General features: G+C 40.9%; 1 protein-coding gene and 1 long non-coding RNA gene across 2 annotated transcripts in view; one reads left to right on the top strand and one right to left on the bottom strand.

Annotated features, from left to right (window-relative positions):
- Nucleotides 1–506: 506 nt before the first annotated feature.
- Nucleotides 507–27,981, bottom strand: part of LOC149192541 (uncharacterized) — a 131,935-nt gene continuing 104,460 nt past the window's right edge. The window contains exons 2-3 of the long non-coding RNA XR_016254360.1: nt 1,262–1,323; nt 507–1,167 (exon numbers count right to left, since the gene is read on the bottom strand). This is a non-coding gene — a long non-coding RNA (uncharacterized LOC149192541). The remainder of the gene's footprint in view (nt 1,168–1,261; nt 1,324–27,981) is intronic.
- LOC149192539 (protein CNGC15b-like) overlaps nt 1,461–27,981 on the top strand; it is a 277,440-nt gene continuing 250,919 nt past the window's right edge. The window contains 4 exon segments of the mRNA XM_089404641.1: nt 1,461–1,808; nt 3,466–3,737; nt 3,740–4,017; nt 5,549–5,761. Of these exon segments, the coding sequence (XP_089260767.1) occupies nt 1,780–1,808; nt 3,466–3,737; nt 3,740–4,017; nt 5,549–5,761 (792 nt within the window). The 5' untranslated portion in view covers nt 1,461–1,779.

Below are 27,981 nucleotides of genomic sequence, written 5' to 3'. Positions count from 1 at the left end.
GCAGAGAGGCCAATATCTCATGGAGAACCAAAACTCTTATTGCTTAGTTAAGAACTAATTGGATGGAAAACACCAAAAGAAGTTTGAGAAGAAATGGTGCATATTTTTTACACTGCTAGAAAAGTGGAAACAGAAAAGCATTTCATTTTAGAATATGAGGTCTTCAAAGACAATAAGGACAATTATGTAAATACTCTGACACGTAGCTCTTGGGATAATTTTCAGGAACAAGACTATTGAGAAATTGAAAGCATTCATTGTCACTTTGCATAGAAAAAGAGTGGAATGCAGAAATCAAATACCAAGACAAGGTGTCCCATAAATTATCTTTAACATGGTAGACGTTAAAATTTCTTCTTCTGGTGGGCGATTCAATCAATCTATCTATCGTACCCACCCAATCTTATCTATCGTACCCACCCACTCTCGGTGGATCTTAGTAAGGAGCCATCTTGTACTTTTGTTAATACTTAGTCACAATGTAAGAACAATGGTTTGGCCAATTAAGTCCGTTTTTCTGTCCGAAACGTCGTTGGCGATCCGCTCCAACTAACAATGCTCATAGTTGGCGATGCTTCTTCCCCTACATACACGTTAATTGATGATGTTATACTATTGGACCAATTCTTAATGAATTTGATTAATCCATTGGATCAAAGTTGCCTTAATCGAAGAAGACGCCTCAACAGTCGGGTTTCACAAAACATAAATACCGATGCACCTTTTTATGTACAAGTCCAGACAAAGAGATTGCATGTGGCATTAAATGGGGCTGGCATGAAAGATGGAGATGATGACTATATTTTAATATCCTTACATGTCTGTCGAGTTCGGCAACTCAAATCCCCATATGCTTTTTTTTAATGATCAAGCACTCAGTTCAGAGTTAAGACAAATCATAGTCCCTATCATTAACCAGATCCTAATAATGTGGGATTGTTTTGACTGTATACACACAAACCCAAGGCCCCTCCCACGTGACCTTGTTGTTTACGGGTTGTTAAATCAAATAGTACTTCACCAGGCTGCTCCTGCAAATTCCAGGCTGCCCATTTTTTTTCTGCCAATGTGTGTCTTGCTGTTAACTTTTTGAAAGCCTTTCCAGCGGGTTTTTCCGGTCGAAATCCGGCAAGAATTTATTGAAATCGCAAGTTTGATAGCTAGTTTCTGCACAATGAAAGCGTTCCAGGGGTTTTTCAGGGTGCTGAATCCAAATATGCAGTTAAAAAACCATTTTAACTGCAACAAATCAAAATTTAACCTCAATTTCTTCCACCGGATTCCGTCACCCGAATCTCCAAAAAATCGCATTATAGACAACTCCTGCATTAAAATTAGATTGCACGTGATGATTGTTTATCGAGAGAATAATTTTTAACAAAAATATTAGCAGATTCATGTTAACATTTCGAAAGACCTCTAAATAGTATAAAAACCATTTGACAGATTTTGAAAATTAGATTCCGCGTGATGATTGTTTCTCGAGAGAATCATTTTTAACAAAAATATTAGCAGATTCATGTTAACATTTAGAAAGACCTATAAATTGTATAAAAGCCATTTGACAGATTTTGATACAGCACTGGGCGTCCTGAACTCTGTTGATGGCTTTATCTTCAAACTAACATAGATTTCGGAGTACATGACATGCTGAATTTCAGATACTGTTTAACAAATGCCATCAAGATCAAACAGATGTTAAATCTGATATCTTTGGATGGATTTAAAGATGCCTGGTTAAATTGATCTTTTGGAAATCTATGCTTTACTTATCTACACATGGCCACCCACAACTACAATGTTGCCAGGTGATGTTCTTCTAGTGGCTGCATTGCATTGCTCTCGAAAATTCAATCATGAAATGTAGAGTTTGCAGATGGTTAGGAATTTGAATCCGCTTTTCCACATAAGTGCTTTCACACTGCATTGAGTTTAAAATCAATCAGTTCTTGTAGATATAGGGATATTTATCATGTTGTTTCTTTCTATGAAATCTTCTGAAACACATATTCTTGTTTAGTGGAAGCAGTTGACAATTTGACATGACCTTTCATGATTTCAAGTGGCACAGCAAACTCTATGTTGATTAGGCACCCAGATTCTCACCATGACGTAATAACATAACACAGGCACAATTAAAAGCATAACACTTAGACGTGTAGAACAGTCAGTTACCAAAGTTAAAGGCATTTTCTATTAGCAACCTGCTCACTGTCATTTGTGTGACTCAACTCAAACTTCCCATTGATTTGAATAAAATCACAGCGAACTGAGCAACAATGAATGCTTGTGACAAGCTGCACATTTCTCTACCCTTGTGTTTGACTAAATATCCCTTGTTGGGATTGGATAGTCTTTTCTAACGACATGCTGGGGAGGTATTCTAGATTCTCTCCCTCTGTTCGAGGCTGACTCTTCATACTCCCTTATGAATCCCCTTATTCTGTTGAGACTCTGGAACGATCCTTCTCTACCTTCTGTGGCGGTTCTGCCTCTCTGATGCTAATTGCCCAGCTTCTATTCATGAATCTATTGAAAGGTTAGAAGATCATGGAATTACAGAGAAATATCATCCATTTTGAAAGTGCTTCAAGAAGCATACCCCAAGGGAATGCACCACAAAGGGCAGAGTTCATCTTAGGTGACAAGTATGAGGGATAGGTATTCAACCAAAACCACTGGGACTGCACCCAACTTCATCCCTTTGAAATTCATAATATATGGATAGGGCAGAGTCGGCAGACCACAGCGAGAATTGAACCTGGTGGATGGCCTGACATTCCGTCAATCTCACTAGTGTACCAATACCCCATTGGCAATAGGGATATGAAAAATAAGACCCTAATATGCCTCAGAAAAAGGAGAATAAGAAAAGATCCAAGTTTTGCTACCTGTTCTTCATCTGAGACAATCCATAAATTTGCTTACATCAAATCCTCCTATCTAGAAGATGACTATAACATGTTGATGACGCCAAAGAAAGACGTAACGTAGATTATGATTTGGATCAAGGTAAAATGTTCAGTTTACCAATTGTGAACCTCCTACTTACACCGTGATTATGTTGATATCCTACTATTTTAAAACGTAAAAAAATGCTTCAGGTGTTAATAGGCATCCAATCATGCTTGCTCTTGCAAATCTAAAGCTAAACTTTACACTTATCATGGCTTGTGGAAATGTTAACTACATATCTAAAAAATGACAACTCTTGACTCTCAAATATGCAAAATATTTTAAATGTCAATTAAGTAGTTTGCCTGCATTAAGGTTCAATATCTCCAGAACAAATCAAGTTAATTATTTTATTTGTGTGCATCATTTCTTATATGCCTGTCAATTATTTTGTTCAGCACCGAACTTCATTTGTTTTATTTCGCCTAAATTACTCTGCATGTCAAATGAGTTCATTGAATCTTTCATCATGTTTATAGAGATGTCAATTGTGTTTGTTGTCTTATTCAGGTTTCAAAATGACTTGGAAGGGGTCTTCAGAGAGAATATCAAGGATATCCTACCCAAATCTAAATTCATTTGGAAGTCCAAGAGTATATCCGGCTTTGGTTGCCACAAGGAAAAATCACAAGGGCAGGGAATTTTCAAAAAACCTTTGAAACCTAAAGTTTTATCTCGAGTTTTCTCTGAAGATTATGAAAGACTAAACAAGAAGATACTTGACCCCAGAGGCTCATTTGTTCAGCGATGGAACAAAATTTTCTTAGTGGCGTGCTTAGTTTCATTTTTGTGGATCCTCTCTTTTTCTATTTACCAGTTGTTAGTAGTGAAGCTTGTATAAGGACAGAGCGGCCCCTAGAAAAAATTGTCACTATTTTGCGGTCAATGACAGATGCTTTTTATTTATTTCATATTTTCATTCAGTTTCGAACAGCTTTCGTTGCTCCCTCTTCTCGAGTATTTGGAAGAGGCGAACTTGTAATAAACCCGACAAAGATTGCTCACCGGTATTTGAAGAAGAATTTCTGGGTTAATGTCATTGCAGCATTGCCTCTACCACAGGTAATATGGTACCAATGTTACAGGAAACTGACAGCATGTTTTGGTTAAGTCTATTTGGACTGTGTCTTTCAGTAAGTTTGATGGTTTCTATCCCATCTAAAATACACTGCCCCCTATAGCCATGCGGAGAAGAGAATCCATATCCTAGTATGTGAGTATGATGTTATAGTTCAGCCGCTAGCTTTGTCCTATTGCTTGTATGCTTTAGTTCATCTCATTTAAAAAAGGCAGTTCGTGTCCCCAACTTTTATGATTGAATTTTCTCATTCCTTTCTATTTTGAGTTGGAGATGTTCAAGGGTCTCAAACGTAAATTCATGATTATTAGGCATACTCATCCTCACTATGGCTTGGGAGGTCATGAAGTCAACAAATTGTGTCCCCAAATTTTGTGGTTGTATATTCCTAATTCTTTTTTAATTTGAGTTGGCTAATCTCAAGGATCAATTGTAACTCTGTGCTTGATACGCACCCACATACTCACCATAGCCTGGGAGGGCCACACTGGTCACATCCTAAGTGATACCTGCTCCTCAAGTGGGCATGAAGTCCACAAATAAGTCTGTGCTGCCTGTAAGTGGTGGTCAAGTTGACAGACTAGTCAAAAGTTATCTCTCATTCATTCATTGAATGGTTTTGCCCCCACTAGGTCAAGTTTTATGTATATCTCAAAAAGTTTCGGTCTACTTTTATCGCTTTGTTAAATAAGTTTTATTAATGGTTGTCTTGTTATTTTGATAACCTATATTTCTCTCCAAGTTTAATGTTTCAATCAACGTTGGTCAATTAACCATAAGTTAATCTGTTAATGGCCAAACGTTTTCCTCTTAATGCGGTTAGGTCTGGATGAAGAAGAAAGTATTATATGAAATGCTATGTTTAGTGTTTATCGTCATTATTTTTTATAGGAGTCTACTTTTTTAGTTTCTTCTGCCTAGATTAACATGTCTAATTTAATGAATTGAAAATTGACTCTTGGTTCTATAAAACGACAAGTAATATTGATCTAATCTGGGAAATTGGTTGAAAGAAATACCTAAATTCAATATCTCCCTTGTGAATGAAAAGCAAAACGCCTGACCAAAAATGTGCAAAGGAAATATATTCTTAATTGGAGTTGAAAATCATCCAGTACAAGTCAGAAGGGAGTTGTCATTTTACTAGGTCTATTAAATAAAACAGTCCTCGCCTCATCAGGGTTGAATTATTGATTTTAACTTAATTTTCTTATCTGTTAATTACATACATAGCAACGCTAGACCTAATTGTCTTACTCTGGAGCGTTTGTTGTTTAAGTGCTGTTTTTCAATGGCAGTTATCTCTCATAATCTTACTTTCTATATTTCTCCAACTGTAAGCTTGTAACATTCAAGTGTATAATTTTACAATATGTATGTTGGCATGCAAATCGTAATATGGTTGGCTATTCACAGACAAATTAGCTCTCATATTCTTGTTTTCTAATGTTTCTGCAACTCCAAGCTTGTGACATTCATGCATATAATTTATACAATATGTATGTTGGTTTGCAGATTGTAATATGGTTGGTTCTTCCCACACAAAATGGTTCAACAGTAACTAGTGCAAAGAATGTTCTGTGCTTTATCACGATATTTCAGTACCTCCCAAGACTATTTATGATTTACCCACTGACATCACAAATTGTCAAGGAAACTGGTGTGGTGACAGAGACAGCTTGGGCTGGTGCAGCATATAATCTGCTACTGTATATGCTAGCTAGTCATGTAAGTAATTATGTCCTTGGTGATAGTTATTTTAATTCAAAGCCTTCCAGGGTTGAGCATCTTAAAAATTTGTTATTATGGTGGTAACTGAAAGAAGGATTTTTGACTTGAGAAGTGTAACATCACTGTCTATATCTCTAGATAGCCTTATCAACAATTCCATAGGGCAGTTATTGCCAATCGTTATATTGTTCTTTTCTGTGGTCCATGTAAAGCAATAGATATGTAAAATATCAAGAAATGAAAGTTATCTCAACTGTAGAACATTTCAAAAGATGTTTCAACCAATGTCACATGGTTCGGGTTCGACAATGATTAGGTTCGGTTGAGTTCGAATTTTTTGATGAAGTTCAAATGAGGTTCGCCATTAGGTTCGTCTATATATATATATATATATAATGAATTATAGGATAAAATAGTAAGAAATCAAAATCAGTAAACATAAAAAATGCTATCACGGACATGGAAACTGCAAGGATAAATTGCAAGCTTGAGTTGCAACATGAAATTATGAGTTTTGATTTATGAACTTGGTCAATGGCTATGAGGTTCAGTGAGGTTTGCGGAACCTCAAAATTTTTTGAAGGTTCGCCAAAATTCGAACCTCAAGGTTAAAGTTCGACGAACATTATGACATAGGGTTCAACCGGGAAATGAAAATATATGAAACAGTAGCATATTCCACTACTCAATGAAAATATAATCTTTTCCTAATATCAAGTCATGTTTTACCATTAACTAGTGAATATCAGATGAGTTAAGTACCTCTAAATTTAATGCTAAGAGAATGCATCTTTTGGAAAAAATAATCAATGATTGTTTTAGACTCATTGCATCAAACACTAGAAACCTCTATCTCATACCAAGACTTTATTGATGATTTAAAGGTTGAAATCAACACGATGAAATAATTCTAACTATCCAGTACATGGAAATGGTGTCAAATTTCTCATATGACAGTTCTGAGTTATCAGAAAAGAAGGAGATGGCTGAAACATGGCTTGCAGTTTCCTTAAATTTTTAATTTAGTACTAGTCTTCATATATAACAGACAAACCTTTGAGAAGACATAGAATCTCATTATAGATTAGGTGGTTTCCTTGTGAAATATTTTATTATTATTATTATTATTATTACTTATATTGATAGGTGTCCCCATTAGTGAACATTCACAGATTAATCTTTTTTTTAATCCAAATCTTTTGTCTTATGGTCATAAATGAAAGGTGTTTGCCAATTCTCATCATCTCCTCTATATCAACAGATGGCATATCAAATATTAACTACCTTGCACATCTGAATCCATGTTTATATTTACACATTTACCTAATACAATTATGAAATTACCATGCAAATTATCAAATAACAGATGGCATTGTGTAAATCCATGTTTACTTTTTCACATTTACCTAATACAATTATGCAATTACCATATAAATTATCAAATAGCAAATGGTATCATGTGGATCAGAGTCATTAATTTTAAAAGGGGGAAAATGACGTCTATTGGCATATATCAACCACATTTACTAATGTGGTTGTGCGAGTATTATTATTAGGTGTAAACAAGCTAGACATAAGAAGTGATCTCAAATATTTCTTGTAAGTCTCGAGACATAAGAGTGATTCCTGGATCTTATTTTGGAACTTCAACTTGTGGGTCTGGCCTCCCACTAAGAGGCATAGGGAAAGCCCTAACTCTAGAAGCACTCAAACATAATAAATTATGGAGGAAAAAAGAAAGGAGCAAGCGAACAGGGTTCCCTAGAATAAAAACTAAAAGAGAGGTTTACTTCAAAAGAAAACAGCTAACTCTAGATTTATCAACTTCATCTTCTAAATAACATATCAATTAGAGTATGCATATTTCAACCCTTGAACTTACTCTTTTCTATCTTACATATCTTAAATGGTTCCCCTAATAATGTGTTGGTTGTTCACTCAAAACACTAGGTTTCAAAGCTGATACATAGTTCAATTCCAAAGAAAATCACCACAAACATGTCCATTGTTACAAACCTAGTGATATTTCAAATCTTCAAATTCATCAAATTAAAATCAAGGACTCAACTAGTTGGATTGGCCCATTTTTCTTTTAGTACTGTGAAGCCTAAGCTTCAAAGGCTCCTTTTCTTATCAAAGTTGTAATCAGATTTGGTTCGCCCGAAGCTAAATCCGTAATGGTTCATTTTGGCATCTGTGCTTTGTCTTCTAGATTTTCCATATATCTAATCAAATATTAGCATATGAGCATTTGTATCATGTTTCCTCAAAATCTAGCAGATCTTGTGAGAGGACTCAAAACACAAGCCAAACCAAGGGACAACACTATCAAGTGGTGGCCCACTGTCACCACAACTCACCACCTCCTGCTCTTTAGTGGACTTTCACTACAAGGGAGGCCTCCCCATACTGGTCACCTAATAGGTATTCAAATTCTATGGCTTAGAGGTCACAAAGCATAGGCAAGGAATGGCACTCAGCTTAAGGACAAGGCTCAATCCAACAAAGACAAGACAAAGTGTGCACTCCAAGAAGCCTACCTAGAGCACTTATGACCTAGGGTTTAATGAATAAGCAAGGGCAAAGGCTTACCAAGGTACATAAGCCCAAGAAAAGGCTTGTTAAAAATGGGTATGATCAATAATTGGAGCAACAAGTCTTCAGTAAGCCCTAAGTTGAAGCCTAGTGCTAGGTTAGGGTTTAGTCTAGGGAAAAATTACCTAGGGCTTGTGACCTCAGCCTTAAAATGGCATAATTTACCATGGAAAATGGTGGATTTTGATGCAATGAGACATAAACCATGAGTAGAACACTCCTACAGGCTAATGCACTCTTAGTTGAATTCGACCCCAACCCTAGCCTAAAGGCTTGCCTTTAAGGGCCGAAAACGTGAGGGAGATAGAGGAAAAGGTTAAAAGATGTTTTTTTATGGTGTGATCACCTATGTGGATGGCCAGTGCCTGTTCATTAGATGATGGAGTCTAAGGGAAACCTACTAATGGAAATATCAAACCTCAGTAAGGAGTAAGGGAAAGAAAAACCCTAGCTATCACTTTTTGAGGGAATAGAGTCATGAAGAATCATTCAAGGGATTGTGATACATTCTTTAGGTTAATACATGCAATACTTTGCCAAGATTTCATTAAAAAATATTCAATAAAACCAACACATAGAAACCCTAACAACAACCATTCCATGCAATAACCATTCAAAGATTATCAACAAAAAGAGTACTTACAAAAAATGAATGAAGAAGTCCTTTATTATCCCAAAATGATGTCTCCACAAGAAGAGCTAGTCTCCAAAAGAAAAATGTCCACAATAGATCACATCTCCACAAGAATACAAGACACTTTCCACTAGGCCGAAATCCTCTAAGTGTTGAGTTTTCAAGTGCAGATACAAGTACAATATTTCTAAAATACTGATAATTTCTTCTAATGATATAGATCTTTTAACATTTCCAGTTTATCATTAAGAAATTACACTTCAGAAATTCAACCACAAAACCATAAGGGTGGTAGAGATCATAATGCACAAGAGAACACAAGATTTACCCTGGGAAAACCCACTTGAGAGAAAAACCCAACAACCTTTTCTTAGAGAAATTCTTCAGTTCAACGAGAGATACATCTAATGTTGCTAGTCAACTATGAGGTCAAATTGACCAACAAAGATTATGGTCAAGCCTGGTCTCCAAGCCTCCAATCTGCTTTACAACTCAAACTGATCTTATATTCCATAGGCCGAAATTCGGCCTCCTAGAAATTGTCCAGAAACCCATAAATTTGGCTTCCCAGTCTGCCCAAAATATGTTGTCATGAATATGTTGCCCAGAAACACATATGTGAGCTAGGAGAGAGATGCAAGCTAGATAGAGAGAGAAATATGATCTTTGTCTTTATTTTCGTCCTTCCCTTTCCTTCTTGTCCTTCGCTTTGATGCCCAATATTTACCTTCCTTGTGTAAGTTCGAAAGGTGCCCTTGTGGAGGAGGTCAAATGCCTTTATATAGTGATATACTTGTCCAGAATGGGTGTGTCTCTTCACTGTGCTGACTTGACTTGAGGGAGGGTTGACTTGACTATTTTGGAGCCAAAAATTCAAAATTCAAATTTTGAAATTTTCTCTTTTAAATCCAACATGAAGAATATGTCTTATATAAATTCTTTCAAGGGCTAAATAATCAAAATGACATGAAGAACATGTTTTACAAATTCTTTATACATTACAAGGGCTAAAATATAAATTATGAAGACTAACCATAGCTACAAAATTCAACACTCCCTCTTAGCTAGGGAGGTATTCATAATGACTAGACAGATGTTCTTTATGTCAACAAATTTCTCTAAGATTATAACAAATCATCAATAGTATCAATGTCATTTAGCTACCATAATTCTAGTCAAACATCTTTGACACATGGCAAACCATCAACATCAACATGATACCATCATTTTGGTCGGTACCACTGACACATGGTGCACTCTCACCATAATTTTGGTTGATACTCTTGACACATGGTAGATCAGCCATAATTTTGGTTAGTACCTCTAACACATGGCTCATCATTAGCATCGACTAGTCACCATAACTTTAGTCTATTTGTCACATAATATGTAAACTACTCTTGGTTCACCAGTACTCTGGTCAGTACTTGACACATGGTGAATTCCCAAAGGCTACACTCAACCTGAGTAATTCTGGGCCTAATGCTAATGAACTTGATGCTAGAAAGGTCACACTCTATCTGATTAATTTTGGGCCTCTAGGACCATTCTTCCTAAGTTTGGTCAATATATTTGACATGGGAGAAAATTTTCCTCTACCAGACCATTCTCCCTAATTCTGTGTTGGAATTTCTAAGTCTAACCCATTAGAAACCCTTCATGTACTTTCTGATTTATTTCTGCCTACTTGTTCTGTTTAATTAACAAGTTATTTACCATGTAAATACTAAAAATAAATACAAATACATGTTCAACACATTACAAATCAACAACTGAAGGAAACAAAACAAGCATACAAGTGACACCGTTATTTTTGGACTAGTGTCCCTGGAAAAACCCAATGCAGGAAAATCGGTGCAGCTATCTGAGGGTTTTATTATTATGCAGTTTCTGAATACAATCTGGGTGCCAAAACCAGCTCACCCAAAAAAGAATAACCTCGGCAGTAGTACCTCTCAGTAGGAGACAGATGTTTCGGTTGAAACCCCGGATAATCATTCTGGCAGCTTCACAGCTCCAATCTGCCCCACGAAACCCCAGCGTCAGCCTCTAGGGACAACATCAACCCTTTCTGGCCCAGCATTTGCCCAACGTCACTTTGGCTTGGCATGCGTCAGACTCTGGAGGCACTATGTCAGCCCTATGGCCCTCTGTGTCACCCACGCTGGCCCTCTGAGGCACTGCATAGCTCTTGGCCGCCTCTGCGTGAGCCCTGGCTGACTTTGCGTGCACCCCTGGTTGGTTCTGCGTCCCTCACTCTCAACTACTGTGCTGATCCTCTTGGTGCTATCTCTATCTCTCTGCTTTTGTATTCACTTCCCCTCAGCTGCAACTCTGATCACTCTCTTGATTTCCTCAGCAAGCCTAGCCCCAGAAAGTCGAAATCTTGATCAACTTGGTGTATTCTCCAAGTGACCCTCAAGCCTCCTCTTATACTTTTCTCATTGACAAATCAACGGTCGAGATTAAGTCCCTAATCAATGGCTAAGATTAGATCTGGCTAGAGACACCCATGGTGCTGAAGCTCCCTCTGTTGCTGACAAGTTCTCCCTCTCTGACCTCTGCACTGCTGCAACTATTGCATGCATCTCGCATCGTTGCACTCCTATATTTGCCATCTTTCACTGGTGCAACACTCCTGTGCTTCTCGCACTGCTGCCTCACGTTGTCCTGGAAATCTTGCACTATAGCTCCCTCTGTTGCTCCATCCGCATCCGTCTCTATTCACATCCGCCAGTACTGCTACTCCTCTTCGAGGCTCCCATAGCAAGGTATAATCCAAGAGGCTGGGTACCTCGAGGATCCTACCCCTCATCACCTGTAGTCCGTCTGACTACAGCTCGATGTCTCCCCATTTCCGCTCAAGTGGTGTGTGTGCACTCATGGCACAATCATCGTCTGTCTCCACTTCCTTCTTAGCCCTCGCTGGCGCAACCTTGGTATCGGAAGCCTCTCCTTTGCTCTTCTTTCTCGGACACTGGCTCACATAGTGAGCCAGTTCCCCATAGTCGAAGAATTTGACCTTGGAGAGATCCTTCTTCTTTTTCTCCTGCTTTCCCTCAGATGCTAGGGCATCATCCTCTTCTTCCTCCTTCTTGATTCTGATCCCCTTGCCGCTGCTCCCCACCTTGCTTAGCCTTCTGATCTCTTCTTGGTGAAGAGCCGCCCACATTTCCTCCCAATCTGGAAGGGTCGCCCTGCCCAGTATGCTTTGGACAAACACCTCCCAGTCTTTTGAGACTGCGTTCAAGGTTGTTCTCACCATCAATTCTTGATCCGGCATGGCGCCTATGGCAGTCAGCTAATCCTGGATCTCCTTCAATCGACCGAGGAAGGTGTCGATCTGTTCTCCCTTCTGCATTTGATATGACTGCTGCTGATTTTCTAGTAGCATCTTCCTCTGCACGGAAGTATGCTAATACAACTTCTTTAGGGCCTCCCACATCTCATTTGTCGTATTCTTCTCGGCAATGTGTGGTACTACATGGTCCTTGACCCCGTCAAGGATGATGCTCTTAGCCCTCGCCATTGCATCCTCGTACTTGTTGTTATCAGTTGAGTCAACTGGGACCGCTATTGTCCTCAAGGCAAAGTGCTTGACACGATTCCTGTCTAGAATGGACAAGATTCTAGCCTTCCAGACTACACAGTTTGAGGCTCCGTCTAGTCTGTCCTGGTCTCTTACCCCATTCACTGCCATCTCGTTGCTCCTCTACTTCCCTCTTGGAATTTTTTGGTGTGACTCCCTCTGAGCCTCGATTTCCCTCCTGGAAACCCCTCTGCCAATGTCGAGATGTCCCCACTCTGATCCTTAGTGCAGTTGCGCCACTAATCTGGATTTCTTGGCTAGAAATCCTCAGTAGCAACTTCCTCCTCCTTAGTCTTGCCCTATTAGGTATTGTTCTGACTACAATATCCCACTAGCTTCACTCTGCAACTTACCCACAGCCTCTTATACGCCAGCAACTGAAGGATTGAACCACTTGTCTCTGTGCAATCCCGGCACGGACAAATCAGCTCCCCAGCCAACTACATCAGCCCTCCTGGCCTCTGCGTGAGCTTGATTCTGCCTCCCTTAGCCTCTGCGTTGCCCTTCTCTGGCCCAGAATGATGACGCAATCCCTCTGCGTCACTCCTTCCTCTGTCGCCTTCTACAAGGATCAGATCTATCACTCGAGACAACTGAATCTGCTGCAAATGCTCTACTCGGCTGATGCCTTCAGTTTTCCTGTGATCTACAACCATGCTCTGATACCTCGTTGGAATTTCTAAGTCTAACCCGTTAGAAACCCTTCATGTACTTTCTAATTTATTTCTGCCTACTTGTTCTGATTAATTAAAAAATTATTTACTATGTAAATACTAAAAATAAATACAAGTACATGCTCAACACATTACAGATCATCAACTAAAGGAAACAAAACAAGCACACAAGTGACACCATTATTTTTGGACTAATGTCCCCAGAAAAACGCAATGCAGGAAAATTGGTGCAACTATCTAAGGGTTTTATTATTATGCAGTTTCTGAATACAGTCTAGGTGCCAAAACCAGCTCACCCAACAGAGAATAATCTCAGCAGTAGTACCTCTCAGTCGGAGACAGATGTTCTAGCTGAAACCCCAGATAATCACTCCGGCAGCTTCACAGCTCCAATCTACCCCATGAAACCCCAGCGTCAGCCTCTAGGGACAGCGTTAGCCCTTTCTAGCCCAGTGTTTGCCCAACATCACTCTGGCTTGGCATGCGTCAGCCTCTGGAGGCACTGCGTCAGCCCTCTGGCCCTCTGAGGCACTACCCAGCTCTTGGTTGCCTCTGCGTGAGCCCTAGCTGACTTTGCGTGAACCCTTGGCTGGTTCTGCATCCCTCACTCTCAGCTACTATGCTGATCCTCTTGGTGCTATCTCAGCCTCTCTGCTTCTGTATTCCCTGCCCCTCAGTTGCAACTTTGATCACTCTCTCGACTTCCTCAACAAACCCTGCCCCAAAAAGTCGAAATCTGGATCAACTCGGTGTATTCTCCAAGTGACCCTCAAGCTTCCTCTTATACTTTTCTCGTTGACAAATCAATGACCGAGATGAAGTCCCTAATCAATGGCTAAGATTAGATCTGGCTTGATCCATGACTTTTGGATCATTCTAACACAGGTTTATATTAATTCATATTAATATTTTATTTTCCCTAAGTTTAGACTTAGGGACTCCATTAAAAATATTAATTATTTTAATATCTACCAAACTGTTTAGAATCTACCCAAACCCTTTCTGGGTATTAGAGATCTCATGGGCCTTAGCCTCTCCACCAATTTTTGTGGCTAGAGTACATCTGATGCTACCCCAAATCAACATTTTGTTCATATATGACATATGGAGAATGTCAGCCCATGATGTTATCTTAGCAATGCTCCCTCTCAATGAGACAAGTATTCTTAACAAGTCCAAGCTTGTCCCTAAATTATACAAACTGCACACTAGACAGAGGCTTTATAAGAATGCCAGTAATCTTCTCATCAGTAGACATACTGGAGCTTCACTGCTCCCTTCTGCACTATGTCATGGATGAAGTGGTACTTGATCTTGATGTGCTTCAACCTGTCATGGAACACTGGATTCTCTGTCAGCTTCACAGAGCTCTGACTATCGCAATATATCACGGTCAGCTCTAGCACATGATAAAACAGTGCCATGAGTAGCTTCTGAAGCCACATTGGTTCACAACTCGCCAAGCTAGTTGCAATATATTCTGCCTCAATAGTACTAAATGTGACATATGTCTACTTCCTTCTCATCCACGAAATCGTAGTGGAGCCCAGACTGAATCAAACTCTGAAGGTACTCTTTTTGTCTTCAACACTCCCTGCCCAATCTGCATCTATATAACCCTGCAGTTTGTTGGCTAATAACAGGTGTCTTCTAAAACTCCTAATTACCCCCACATTAATCATCAACCTGGGCAAGTCCTTTTATTTCAAGAGTGTACACAATATGTGCATGCTATGAATCCAGAGAGTAATGTTTCTTAAAATGAAGTATAGACCTTTGAAACAAGAGTAAATAGATGCATTTAATAAACTCAAATTGCAATCATTAAAGGAAATATGACATCTAAGATTCAATACTCAAACCTTTGTTGAAATCATACACAAGCAATTCAATTAACAATAGCATCAGCCAAGAGCACAGTAGCAATAACTCATCTCTTCTTAGTTGATTCAATCTAAATCATACTCAATCTCTACAAAGCAATCCAAATGGAAATAATATCAATTTGAGAGTTCAATAGCGATAACCAAACTCTTACAATTGATTAAATCAATACGATTTACTATCTAAATAATTGAATATGGAATAAGCGTAAATCGAATCAAATGACAGTGCTGTAAAACATGTAAAGGAAATGTACTACTTCAATACAGGAAAGCGGTAATTAGCGAATAAGATAAACTCACAGAAAACAGGAAAATTATCAAACCAATCAAACTTGCGAGAATCAGAAATATATAACACAAGGAAGCAGTTTAATCCACCAGAGGCCAAGCTCTTAGCCACCACCGAACACTGTTGAGCTACTTCAGAGAATACGAATGAACAACAACTTCAATTATATATTGTTGTCGCGCAGATTGACACGACAACGCTCAGACCGGGGGTTGTCACCCTGATCCCCGATCCCTCCGTTTAAGCCTGTCTCCCGCGGCTAAGGGGGGTAGACCCTGTGAGATGATGAGACCAACTGTCGACCAGTTGGTTGGGAGACACGAGACACGATATGAAAAACACTAGATGGATTTGATTAATTTAGCAGACCAGTGCCTTAAGAGATTGTGGTTAAAATGATTACTTGTTAGATGATATAGAAAAAATAAACCGTGAACAGCAATCATTTGTCATCAAAGGGTATCAGCGAAATTACAATGACCAAAACGATATCCAGCAACTGAGAATTTTGAAAAAGATAAATGCTTTAAACCACCACGAGGATCGTAAATCATTCACCAGATATCGTATTCGTATCTCGACTTGAAAATTTTAGATCTCAGCATGAAAGATGATAATTCCCGAAAATCACTGGATCTAACAAAGAAAATTTCCACAATATTTTTATACTTTTCAAGATTTTAAAAGAAAACGAAATTTTAAAACTAAATCTAAACTAAAACCCTAAAAATCCTTTAAATTTTTTTTTTTTTTTTTTTTTTTTTTTTTTAAATGAAAAAAATCTAAAATAAAAATTTAAAATCTAAAGCATTAACTATACAAAAATATAAACCTAAGCCTAAATTTTTTTTTTAAATAAAATCTTTTTTACTATATATATATATATATTTTTTTTATTATTATTTTTTTTATTTTAAAACCAAAATAAAACAAAATTTTAAAATCTAATCTAATTAAAGTTAAAACTAAAACATAAAATTAAAATCTATAAAAAAAAAAAAAAACTATAAAAAAATTTAAATCTAAACCTAACTAAACCTGAACTAAACGTAAATCAAAAACTACACAAATATATACATAAACCCAAAACGTTGAAACGATGATACCTGACCGAGTCAAAGGAAAAATTTAACGCGGAAAGCATGAACCTTCGACCAGGGAACGATTTAAAGCATGCGGCGATGGATCGATTTCAGATGTCCAGGTGAAATGGCTACACGATGATGCGCTGAACTGCTACTCCCACGCAAGACACCCACAATTTAAACGCTTAACTCCTGAGACAGGTCTGACGTGATGACCTGCATGGACTTTGCCTGATATGATGGCGGCTTTGAATCGATCTTTTGCAGACACCGATCGCGCGGAAAAATCTGGATAGTTTGATAGCAAACAGCGGAAAGAGCTCACGCTTCTCTCGCTGCTGACAGGGGTTTTCAACGGTGACAAGAACACGACTTTCTTATTGACTCCGAACGCACCATCAATCCGGAATTTATTCACGCTGAGGACTGAAGAACCCTGTCCATGGATACCCTTGACAGCAGAGAGTTTAGATCGGTTGTATAAATCAAATCTTATGCAGATGCATATGCTGCAAGATAAAATCATCACCAATGAAAGAAGGAAATGTCGTGACCAAATATGAATTCATACAAAACCGCAACAGCTTTTAATGCTGTACAGATCAATGGTACTAAGGACGTAAATTAGCGAAATTAATCCAGCACGCCGATGGTCATGCTAAATCAGGGTTTTGAAAAGTTGCTGCGTATTTATGTCCACAGGTCAGCGGATTTGAGTTGATTTTCTGAAGGCCGTCATGCAATGGTGGGGAGAAAACAGTGAAAGATGGCCACGATTCTAAACAGAGGAGTGCTATGATCCGGGCAGCCCTGATCTCCTTCTGAAAATCTGATCTTGATGAAAACCCTGTACAAGAAATCAAAACCCTAATGAAAACTGCATAAAACAAAAAATTTGAAACCCTAGATCAGAAAAATTTGAAACCCTAAAACAACTGATTAATGTACAAATTTTTGGCCCCTTAACAGCCAGATTCAGCAATGAGCACAGGAAAATTTTAAAGAAATAAAGATTTCAGATTTTCACTGTGAAGGACTTCAGAAAATCTCTCATGCAAATTAGAAAAATAAACCGAATGATAGACCCAGGATCAAATCCAACTGGGCTCAGCAAAAAATGCTTGCGGGAGTTGGTTGGTTCAGCCGAGAACTTCCCCGAACGCCCACAAATTTCCTTCAGAAAGGGTTTTCTGCACAGCTCAAAACAACCATCAGTAAAGAGGGCAAAAACGCTGCTAGATCTCAAAAAGTAATGGAGATACCTGTCATTACTTCAGAAACCCTAACAACATTCAAACCCTAGCAAGTGAGCAAGATACCTGTGCTCACAATACTCTACAATTAGCTATTATTAATGGCTGAAAATAAGATATGCAGAAAATTAAACAATCTCACAGCATTTCAAGAGAGTAACACCAGCAAGATATGGACCCCAAAGTCTTCTTTTATTAACCAGAAACAAATTTACAAGAGAGCTTCCTCAGTACCAGACTCACAGATCAGATTCCATTGATCTGCAATGACCCCTAGCACCCTATATAAAGGAAATGATCCCAACAGCTAGTTCGAGTGATCCATGTCGAAATGATCTCGACCGTCGATGAGGATCAAGACATCTCTTAATCTCATCCGTCGAAGTTGTTAACTTATTATTAAAATAATATTTTGCATGCATTCACTTAAAATATTATTATTTTATTATTTTAGGGTTTTTGCTCTATTTTATGATTTTTTATTATTTTATTATTTTTTATTTTTTAATTTTAATTTTTTAATTTTTTATTACTTTATTATTTTATTAAATGGATCATCGAACTAAGCCTTCGGAAACAATCTCCTAGGACCTAGGACTTAGGACTCATGAGGGGATTTAAAACATTTTTCAACCCTCAAGACACATTACATCATGACTTACAATTTACATCTTATGGGGACAAACCCACTTAACATAAACCCTCATAAATCACCCAGTTCTGCGACACGACTATAATCTAGCAGATTAACACACTAGGATTCTCCTAAAGTTCTAATGACAAAATCAATCCCGGCTTTGGGGTCAGGCTGAAGGAAAACTCTGCCGATCGTAGATCGGTGAGACGAAAAACCTTCCGGGACGTAGATTATCATTAGAAAGTTAGGTCCACCTAGGCAATTTACATAAACGACTCATATCTGCTAAGGTTATTTACAATTCATACATGCAGACTGGGTTTACAATTAAAATGATTAAGCTGCTGATGACTGCAGGCTGGCATGGACACGTCGTTCAGGTGCTGCCCCTTTTCGCAAAGAAAAAGGGGGGGGGTACTGCATGGGTAGTTGACCGGTAGTGGTCAACATATATTAATCATGGAACTTGAATAGCATTACAATATTGTTGTGTTCTTCAACAGCACGAGTCTGTAAATTAAAATTACAATTTGAAATAACAGAGATCGATCCCCTTTCTTCCTACAATCGTTTTCTTTTATAGTCAGAAAGAGGTAAAAGATAAATGCGATCCCTCAAGATCTCCCGATCCCGAGGGATTCGCAACTGATTGCTATCTTTAGACACCTTTCCTATTTTGCGCTGATCCTCCTGATTCATCCTCTGCCCTATCCGCAACCAACACATTCCATCCTTCGTTTGTTGGTTTACGTTGTTCCATCGTTAGGGAACAGCAACTGTTCCTTTCGTCGTTTTTCTGCATAAAGAGGGGTAAAAGTTAGTTACAATGGCTAAATCTTAACGACAAGTAGTTCATCTATTTCTTATCATAATCTATTTCTTATCATAATCCATCAATATATTAGCGTATTAAGATATGAAAAAGATAAGAAAAGAGGAAAAAGGTGATGAAATTAAAAGTAAATACATACCCATTTCGTAACTCAACATACTCCCCTGCTTACCCTGTTTCATGTCCTTATGAAAAGTAAGTAATTCTTATGCAGTGCAATTAAAGAGTAGGCTGGAGAAGGAGCGTCAAAAATTGGTCTAAAACCATGATGTTGAGCCAGGAGCGCAAAGGCAGGCCCTTCCTTTCCTTCAGGCAATTCGGAGAAAACCCAATAACCTTCAAGAGGATACCAAATGATGGGGCTACAAAACCGACATCCTAACAAATAAGGTCCTTCTCTCAAAATAAGATTGCTATAGGTGACAAAACGGGCCGCAACTGCTTTAAAATTTCTATAATTAAATGGCTCCCTATCCTGCACACTACTAGTGGAGACTGTCCACCTGAGCTTGGATGCAGCCAAAGAGCTTTCTTGAATGGAGTGAAAATATGATACTCCGTTCTGTACAATCTCCTTCTAAATGGGCCCCAAAATTTTAATCACCCCTTCCCTTGTCATCAAACTCTTATGGTTGGCAAGCATTTGTAAAGGGTGCCTGGGTTCACTTCTTACCCAAAGATCCAATCCATGTTCCTGTCTTTGGAATGCGTTATGAGATTTAAACCATTTAAGTTGGTTAACTGCAAACGAGATAAAGTTTGGAATTGAACATCTCCCAAAAAAGGGTTAGGGTTCTTTTCCACCTCGTTCTCTAATACAAAATTGTGCAGGTAAAATTCACAAAGAAGCCTTTGAACCTTTACACCATGTTTGCAGCAATTTATAAAATCTTCAATTGTTTTTAATTCAATTGGTTTTACAGCTCTCACGGCTTTAATTTTCAACAATAGGTATCGTTCTAACAAAAACAAGGCATAAATGGTGGCAGGAGACCTGCATGCCAAGACATCTGTATATAGTGAGCAGATGGTGTCTGTCTGACCTATGACCCTATCTAGATTGAGCTTGATTTTCTCTATTTTCTCTTCTGCGTTTCTGCATCTGTTGAAAGTCTCACTCTCAGTTGCATTCATTTCTCCAAGTTGTCTCTCCAGCCCTTGATATTTCTACTAGGAAAAGGTTTCTTGTTCAAGCCATTCTAACGCGAGCCAAGCTTGTGCCAATTCTTCCTGAAGATTCAATATGATGGGGTCATTATGTGTCATGATGTCCTTGGCTTGTATGCCTATCTGAGTACTTATGCTATGAGAAAGGATGTTTTTTGTCTGAATTTCTTTATTATGGGAGGTCCAAACCTCCGTTTGAGTAGCCATGTTATAAGAGGGTACATCCTCTGTCTGGGTAGCTACGTCTACTAAAATTGCATGTTGTTCCTCTTGAGTGATGAATGTTTGAGTAGGTATGGGCTCAGTTTGAGTTCCTATAGCCCTACCTTCATATAACTTTGTTTGTACGACCGCATTTACTATCTCCAGGGTATTGTTCGGAACCTTTCCCGTTGTGATTTCTTTTATTTTTCTTCTGAGCCTCCTGACCGTTTTGTGAAGCTTCTGCTGTTCTTTTCTTAGCTTCTTCAATTTGGCTCTATACCTTTTCGGAGGAGTAACTGGTCTACTGGTAGTTTCGTTAATAGCTTTTGTTTGTAAAGAGCCTGGTTGCTCACCCTAGCTCTGTTCCAATAAGACTGTGTCTCCAAATTGATTATCAGCTTCTCGAATAATCTTTGTCTCTACTTCTTCTTCTTGGCCTATGTTTTCTGTGGTTAGGCCTACCTGGCTGTTTTCCATGGGGAGCGTCTCACCAAATTGGTTCTCTACTTCCTGAATGGCCTCTACATTTGTTTCCGCTTCGCGGCTTGCATCTTTTGAGGGAGATAGAATTCTGGTATAGTCAGAACTCCTAGGAGAATGGGTTTCTCCTAAGTTAAGATTGAGCAGTCCTTCAGGCTGCATGTATACATTCATGTTGGCTAGGACCTGGGCCATCTCGAAATCGTGCAACAGATCACCTTGGGGACTCATATTTGGTGTTGAGGGAAGTCCCAATTCGTTTCTTTGTTCATCTCTAGAATGCCCTGTTCCTTCCTCAGGTTCTGATTCAGGGTTATCTTGTCCTTCTAACTCTAGCTACAAGTATTGTTCACTTACTGGGCTGGATAATTCTATGGGTTGACTAGCACTGCCTTGAGGATTTTCAGATGCTCCCTATTTTGACCTCAACCTTGTGGATCGTCTGCGTTTGTGAGGTATGCTTCCTGAAAGGGCAGTCCTCTTTCTTTTTGGAACAGGGTTAGGTGCTAACAAGGCTACACCTCTTTCGAGGGTCAATATTAGATCATCCTAGGTTGATTGTTGCTAGGCAAGGTTATATTTGATTATTAACCTGATCAGACAATGGTGGCTAACCACTGTTTCTATGTGTTGGGACCGTCTCAGCCTCTCGGCAGTGTCATGCAGTAATGAATTCAACAGTGCAGGCAAATTAACAGAGCATTTTTGTTTTAAAACTGTTAAAAGTTTGAGTTGTCGCGGCCTTACCACGTCTTTACGCCCATCGCAGGTAATATAGTTCTGGACGATTCGTGCCAATTCTCCCCATGGCTCTCCAAGAGAAGATGGTCGAACGCCTTTGCCCTTCTTGATTAGCTCCTATCCTTCGTCCCTAAAAGCCTTTATAGCGTCATACTTGCCAACCCATACTTGTCACACCCCTACACTGGCGGTACTCTTCCAACCGCACTATAGCGAGGTGCAGCACTACCAACCGTTTTCTTTTCACCAATACTTACGATTGTAGACTACGCCTAACATTCCATACTTAGTTTATTTTTTCATTACCAAGTATTATCTTTGTCCTTTATACAATGAAAGCCCATAACATTCACATAAACAACATTATACAATAGAAATGCACAACAATATAAAGGGAGGGGCAACTCCCTGCAATATGAGTCTGCCCGAATCAATACATATAATCTTCTTTTATAAGTACAAGTTAAATCTTGGGAAACCCCAAATTTACACTTAGCCAATTTTCCAACTTCGGCAAACTCAGTTGCCCAGTTCGTCGGCGCGTCCACACGTCGCCGCGTCCACACGGTCGCCGCACGACTCACCAACCCTTCGTTCACCTCGTCGCACGATTGTGTTGTTTGCCCAACTTGGGCGCGCCTCGTCGTAACCAAATCGCCACACACGGGCGTCTCCCCATGAGTCACACCTCCGTTCACAACTCCAACACTTCACTGTTTCCACCATTTCGTCGTGCACGGCACGCCCTACCCAAGTCACCCGTCCACACGATTCTTCGTTTTGTCGTGCACGACGCACCCTCACCCGGCCGCCCGTCCGCACTTCCACCCGTTCACCCAAACCCATTCACCCGAACAACTTCACCCGAGTCGCCACATGACTTCACCCGGGTCGCCACATGACTTCACCTAATTCGCTCGAACAACTTCACCCGAGTCGCCACACGACTTCACCCGGGTCGCCACATGACTTCACCTAATTCGCCCGAACGACCTCACCCGGGTCACCACACGACTTCACCCGGCTCGCCCGAACGACTTCACCAGGGTCGCCCAACAACCTCACCCGGGTCGCCCGAACAACTTCACCCGAGTCGCCCGACGACCTCACCTGGCTCGCTCGAACGACCTCACCCGGTTCGCTCGAACGACCTCGTCCAGGTTTCCTGCCCGACGACCTCGCCCGAGTTCTGCCTGAACGACCTCGCCCGAGTTCTGCCCGACGACCTCGCCCGAGTTTCCTACCCGACGACCTCGCCCGAGTTTTCTACACGACTTTTTCGCCCAAGTTTTCTACACGAGTTTTTCACCCGACTTTTCTGCATGATTTTTTCACCCGAGTTCTGCCCGTCGTGCGGGCTCATCCATGCACTGCAGAACTCCTCAACCGAACTCGTGTTGGCCGAATGATGATTTGCCTCCACAAACCGTCCATTAATATATACAGGCAGGTGGCGGGTTATGTCACCCAGCCGACCCACGCCCAACACCCAAGCTGACTTGTTCAACATGTTGCCTTCGCCCAAGTGGAGAGTCGGCCCGCCCAACTCGTGGGACCGCCCTCTCAACTCGCCCAACATCATATAAACTCGTTTCTTGGCTCGTTCACTTCATATTTTTCTCATGCTCCTCGCACACACTTCACACAGTGAAGGTGACCTGGACCACAGGTCCTTACGCCATCCCCCACCTAAAGTCATTGTCATCCTCGACAATATCTCATCCTGGCAACCATCCATCACCAAGATCACCATACCAAGTCATACACCCCCATTGGTATGTCACATATCGGAAATCATCTCAATCCATGATCATCAACCAACCTGTCACAATCTCCACATGTTGCTCCCCATCGTGGAAGGCTAGCCCTTCCATCTCAAGCTACATGCTTCCTGCAACATCTCATGTCGACCTCATCATGTGTCGTCCTCGTGTGAACTGCTGCCATGATACTCCAACATAATGCTAACACATCTCTGTACACTACGCGTCCCCATGTTTGAACTAGTCGAGTGATCAGTCCAACTGTCACGCTCAAACCATGAGAGTGAACATCCTCATGCCACCATCAGTCGTTTCTCAGAACATCCTGTCACATCCTCAACTCGATCAAGAATCCATCCCCATACAAGTGTAAGCCATGCTCAGGTCCATGAAATAGTCCTCATCTCATCTGCAACATGCTGTCCATGATGTTTGATACTAATGTGCTGCATGAAATCAACCACATCTACCCCAACATCATCATCCATCTGCAAAACATCCATCTCCTCAAGGTGAAGAGATCCTCTCATCAAAGTCTGACTCTCGATGTGCCACATCCAGGTCCATGAAGCAACCTCCATCATATCTGTATGTGCCATCCCTCAAGTCAAGTATACACCTATCTCATCTATCCATGTGCTGCCCATGATCATAGATCAATCAGCTCCCATGTGTCAAAAGTGGTTGAGTCTCAGCTCAACCCATGCCCAAGTGTTGCCACCAAGGCATCATCATCGTTGCAACTCCATCACTCCAAACTGTCTCATATCGATCCTCCACATCAAGTCACTCTTCCAAGCCACACCCATACATGTACTCAAAAGTATGCATCCCATTCTGCATCAAAGTCTCTGACCTCAGCTCCTAAATGCATCAAATCCTCCAAGTCCACCATATATGAAGTCCCTAAAAGTCACAACCTCATGTCATCATGAGCTCCATGAGTCATCTCCAACCAACACTCTAGCAAGCATACAAGTCTCAGCCCAAAGGTCTCTGCAAGATGCCTCAGCTCTCGATGTAGTAGGAATGCTCCATGGTCTGCTCACAACTCCATCCAAGTCCATGGTCTTGTTGTACAAGAGTGCACAACACCCCATCGGCTCATAAATAAGTCTCCATGTCACACCAGCAAATCCACCTGCACAACATCCCTGCCTTGGCACTCCTCATTGGATGCCCATAAGTGACACCTCTACAAGTGCTCCTACATAAGACTGTCATGCTCCATGTCTCTAACCTGATGTCCATCACTAAGTTGCCCATGTAGTCCAACCAAGTAGACCCATCACAAAAATTGATCATCCTCATCCAAGCCTGCAATCTTCGGTCTTAGTGAACTCGATCACCCAACCATATCATCATCACATGAGTCTCTCCATCATAGCTCCCCCACTAAAGGTTCCACCAAGACTTGCTCTTGGTCTCACCCATGAGAAGTCCACCCAAGCATCATCATACCCAAGTGTGTGCCCTTCAATCTGCCCATGAGTCATGTCAGGCACTTAACCAATTCTCCATGTGGCCAAAGCATGACCCAATCCTCCACAACGATCATCTTGTTCCTCCCTTGTCACGGGCCTTTGTACCTTTTACCATAAGGTCACAAACAACCCCAACAAGTCTTGCAACAGTCAACAATCCTTGCTTCTCCATACAAGGTCTCATCATAGACATCCATGGTAAGATCCTCCCTAGCATTGGCAAACTGATTTTGCTCTTCCCTACATATGGTTCATCTACCAAATACTCAAGTGAAACACAAGTATCAATACTTACTTCATCATCATGAGGCTCCTCCATGTGAGTATCCTCATCCATCCATGTCTGCAAACTGCACGATCCTGGTCCAACTTGATCATCCTCAAGTTCATCCTCCATCATGGTCATATCTGCAACATCCTCAAACATCACGGCTTCTCTTCCTTGTTAGCACAATCTGCAACTTCATCCTGCTCCATTATCTAACCAAGTTGAAGAAGTTCGTCTTCAACATTCTTTTCCAAGACTTCAAGTTCCTTTCAAATCCGAGGGTTCTCTTATTTCAACCGCTTCAACCTGTATAAGGTAAGCAAGAGCTTCCCTTCGCATTCTTCCAAACCTGTCATGCCTTGTTGTTCAGCTTGGCCCAAGCACTAAGCTTCACCTCTGCTAAACCTGTTTCACCCTTCACCTGAATCACCCTGATATTCCACCTGTCACCTGCAAAACTTGAACTTCCTTCCAAGTCTTTGGTCTTTGTAGAATCAGCGCCTTGATTCAGTTCACCAAGTTTCTTGCAAAACTTGGACCAGCTCTGATACCACCTGTCACGATAGTGCAGTGGGATCAGCACTTCATCGTCAACCCGATCAGCTTCCTGATCATCAGCTTTGATACCACCTGTCACGCCCCTACACTAGCGGTACTCTTCCAACCGCACTATAGCGAGGTGCAGCACTACCAACTGTTTTCTTTTCACCAATACTTACGATTGTAGACTACGCCTAACATTCCATACTTAGTTTATTTTTTCATTACCAAGTATTATCTTTGTCCTTTATACAGTGAAAGCCCATAACATTCACATAAACAACATTATATAATAGAAATGCACAACAGTATAAAGGGAGGGGCAACTCCCTGCAATATGAGTATGCCCGAATCAATATATATAATCTTCTTTTATAAGTACAAGTTAAATCTTGGGAAACCCCAAATTTACACTTAGCCAATTTTCCAACTTCAGCAAACTCGGTTGCCTAGCTCATCGACGCCTCCACATGGTCGCCGCACCACTCACCAACCCTTCGTTCACCTCACCGCACGATCGTGTTGTTTGCCCAACTTGGGCGCGCCTCGTCGTAACCAAGTCACCACACATGGGCACCTCCGCACGAGTCACACTTCTATTCACAACTCCAACACTTCATTGTTTCCACCGTCTCGTCATGCACGGCACACCCTACCCAAGTAGCCCGTCCGCACGATTCTTTGTTTCGTCGTGCACGACGCGCCCTCACCCGGTCGCCCGTCCGCACATCCACCCGTTCACCCAAACAACTTCACCTGAGTCGCCACACGACTTCACCCGGGTCGCCACACGACTTCACCCGGTTCGCCCGAATGACCTCACCCGGTTCGCCCGAATGACCTCACCCGGCTCGCCCGAATGACTTCACTCAGGTCACCCAATGACCTCACCTGGGTCGCCCGAACGACTTCACCCGGGTCGCCTGATGACCTCACCCAGCTCGCCCGAACGACCTCGCCCGAGTTTCCTACCCACCGACCTCGCCCGAGTTCTGCCTGAATGACCTCACCCGATTTTTGCCCGACGACCTCGCCCGAGTGTCCTGCCCGACGACCTCGCCCGAGTTTCCTGCACGAGTTTTTCGCCCGAGTTTTCTACACGAGTTTTTCACCCAACTTTTCTGTACGAGTTTTTCACCCGAGTCCTACCCGTCGTGCGGGCTCATCCACGCACTGCAGAACTCCTCAACCGAACTCGTGTTGGCCGAATGATGATTTGCCTCCAAAAACCGTCTATCAATATATACAGGTGGGTGGCAGGTTATGTCACCCGGCCGACCCACGCCCAACGCCCAAGCCGACTCATTCAACATGTTGTCTTCGCCCAAGTGGAGGGTCGACCCGCCCAACTCATGGGACCGCCCTCTCAACTCGCCCAACATCGTATAAACTCGTTTCTTGGCTCGTTCACTTCATATTTTTCTCATGCTCTTCGCACGGTGAAGGTGACCCAGACCGCAGGTCCTTACAATACTGGTCCTTCTGCCGGCAATCCAGACACTACTGCTATCACAACGTTTAATACAGTGATTTTTCTGCCTCTTACCACAGATTGTCCATTCTGTAGATTCCGTAAAAATTCAATGGCGATTTCCTCATTAGGGGGTTGAAATCTCATAAAATATGCTATCCATCCTACACGAGCTAGAATTTCCCTGGCTTCATCAGAGACAGCCAGTTAAAGGTTCTCGGCGCACTGTTCTTCCTCCCATGATGCTTGAATTTTGCAAACGATTAGTGTAGCGGAGAAAGCACAGCAACGAACAGAGCCGAGTGATGGAACAACAAATGGTTGTAATGGCTCTATCAGGTGATACTTTATAAACATAAATACCGTTATCAAGGACTGTTATAATGCCACATGCTCTATGATCATGGGATGTCGTATTGTTCTGCAAAATCAAATGAAAAGATGACAACGCATGCATAAGTATACTGGAGGTCCTCACCCCCCTTCGAAATAATAGGTCGCCTATGACCAAATGAATGAAAGGATAACGTGCTGGCGGCGAAGTACAGGGGTGATGGATTGGGTAATGAAAGTGGCAAGGTACGCATATTAATGAAAGGATCATAAAGGATATTGGAGTGATGAA

The sequence above is a fragment of the Pinus tabuliformis genome, chromosome 2_2 (genome assembly GCF_031772625.1).
Source record: "Pinus tabuliformis cultivar Carrire ecotype Pingquan chromosome 2_2, CPIR1, whole genome shotgun sequence".
Lineage (NCBI taxonomy): Eukaryota > Viridiplantae > Streptophyta > Pinopsida > Pinales > Pinaceae > Pinus > Pinus tabuliformis.
The sequence above is the reverse complement of the archived record's forward strand: the minus strand, read 5'-3'. Positions and strand labels throughout refer to the sequence as shown.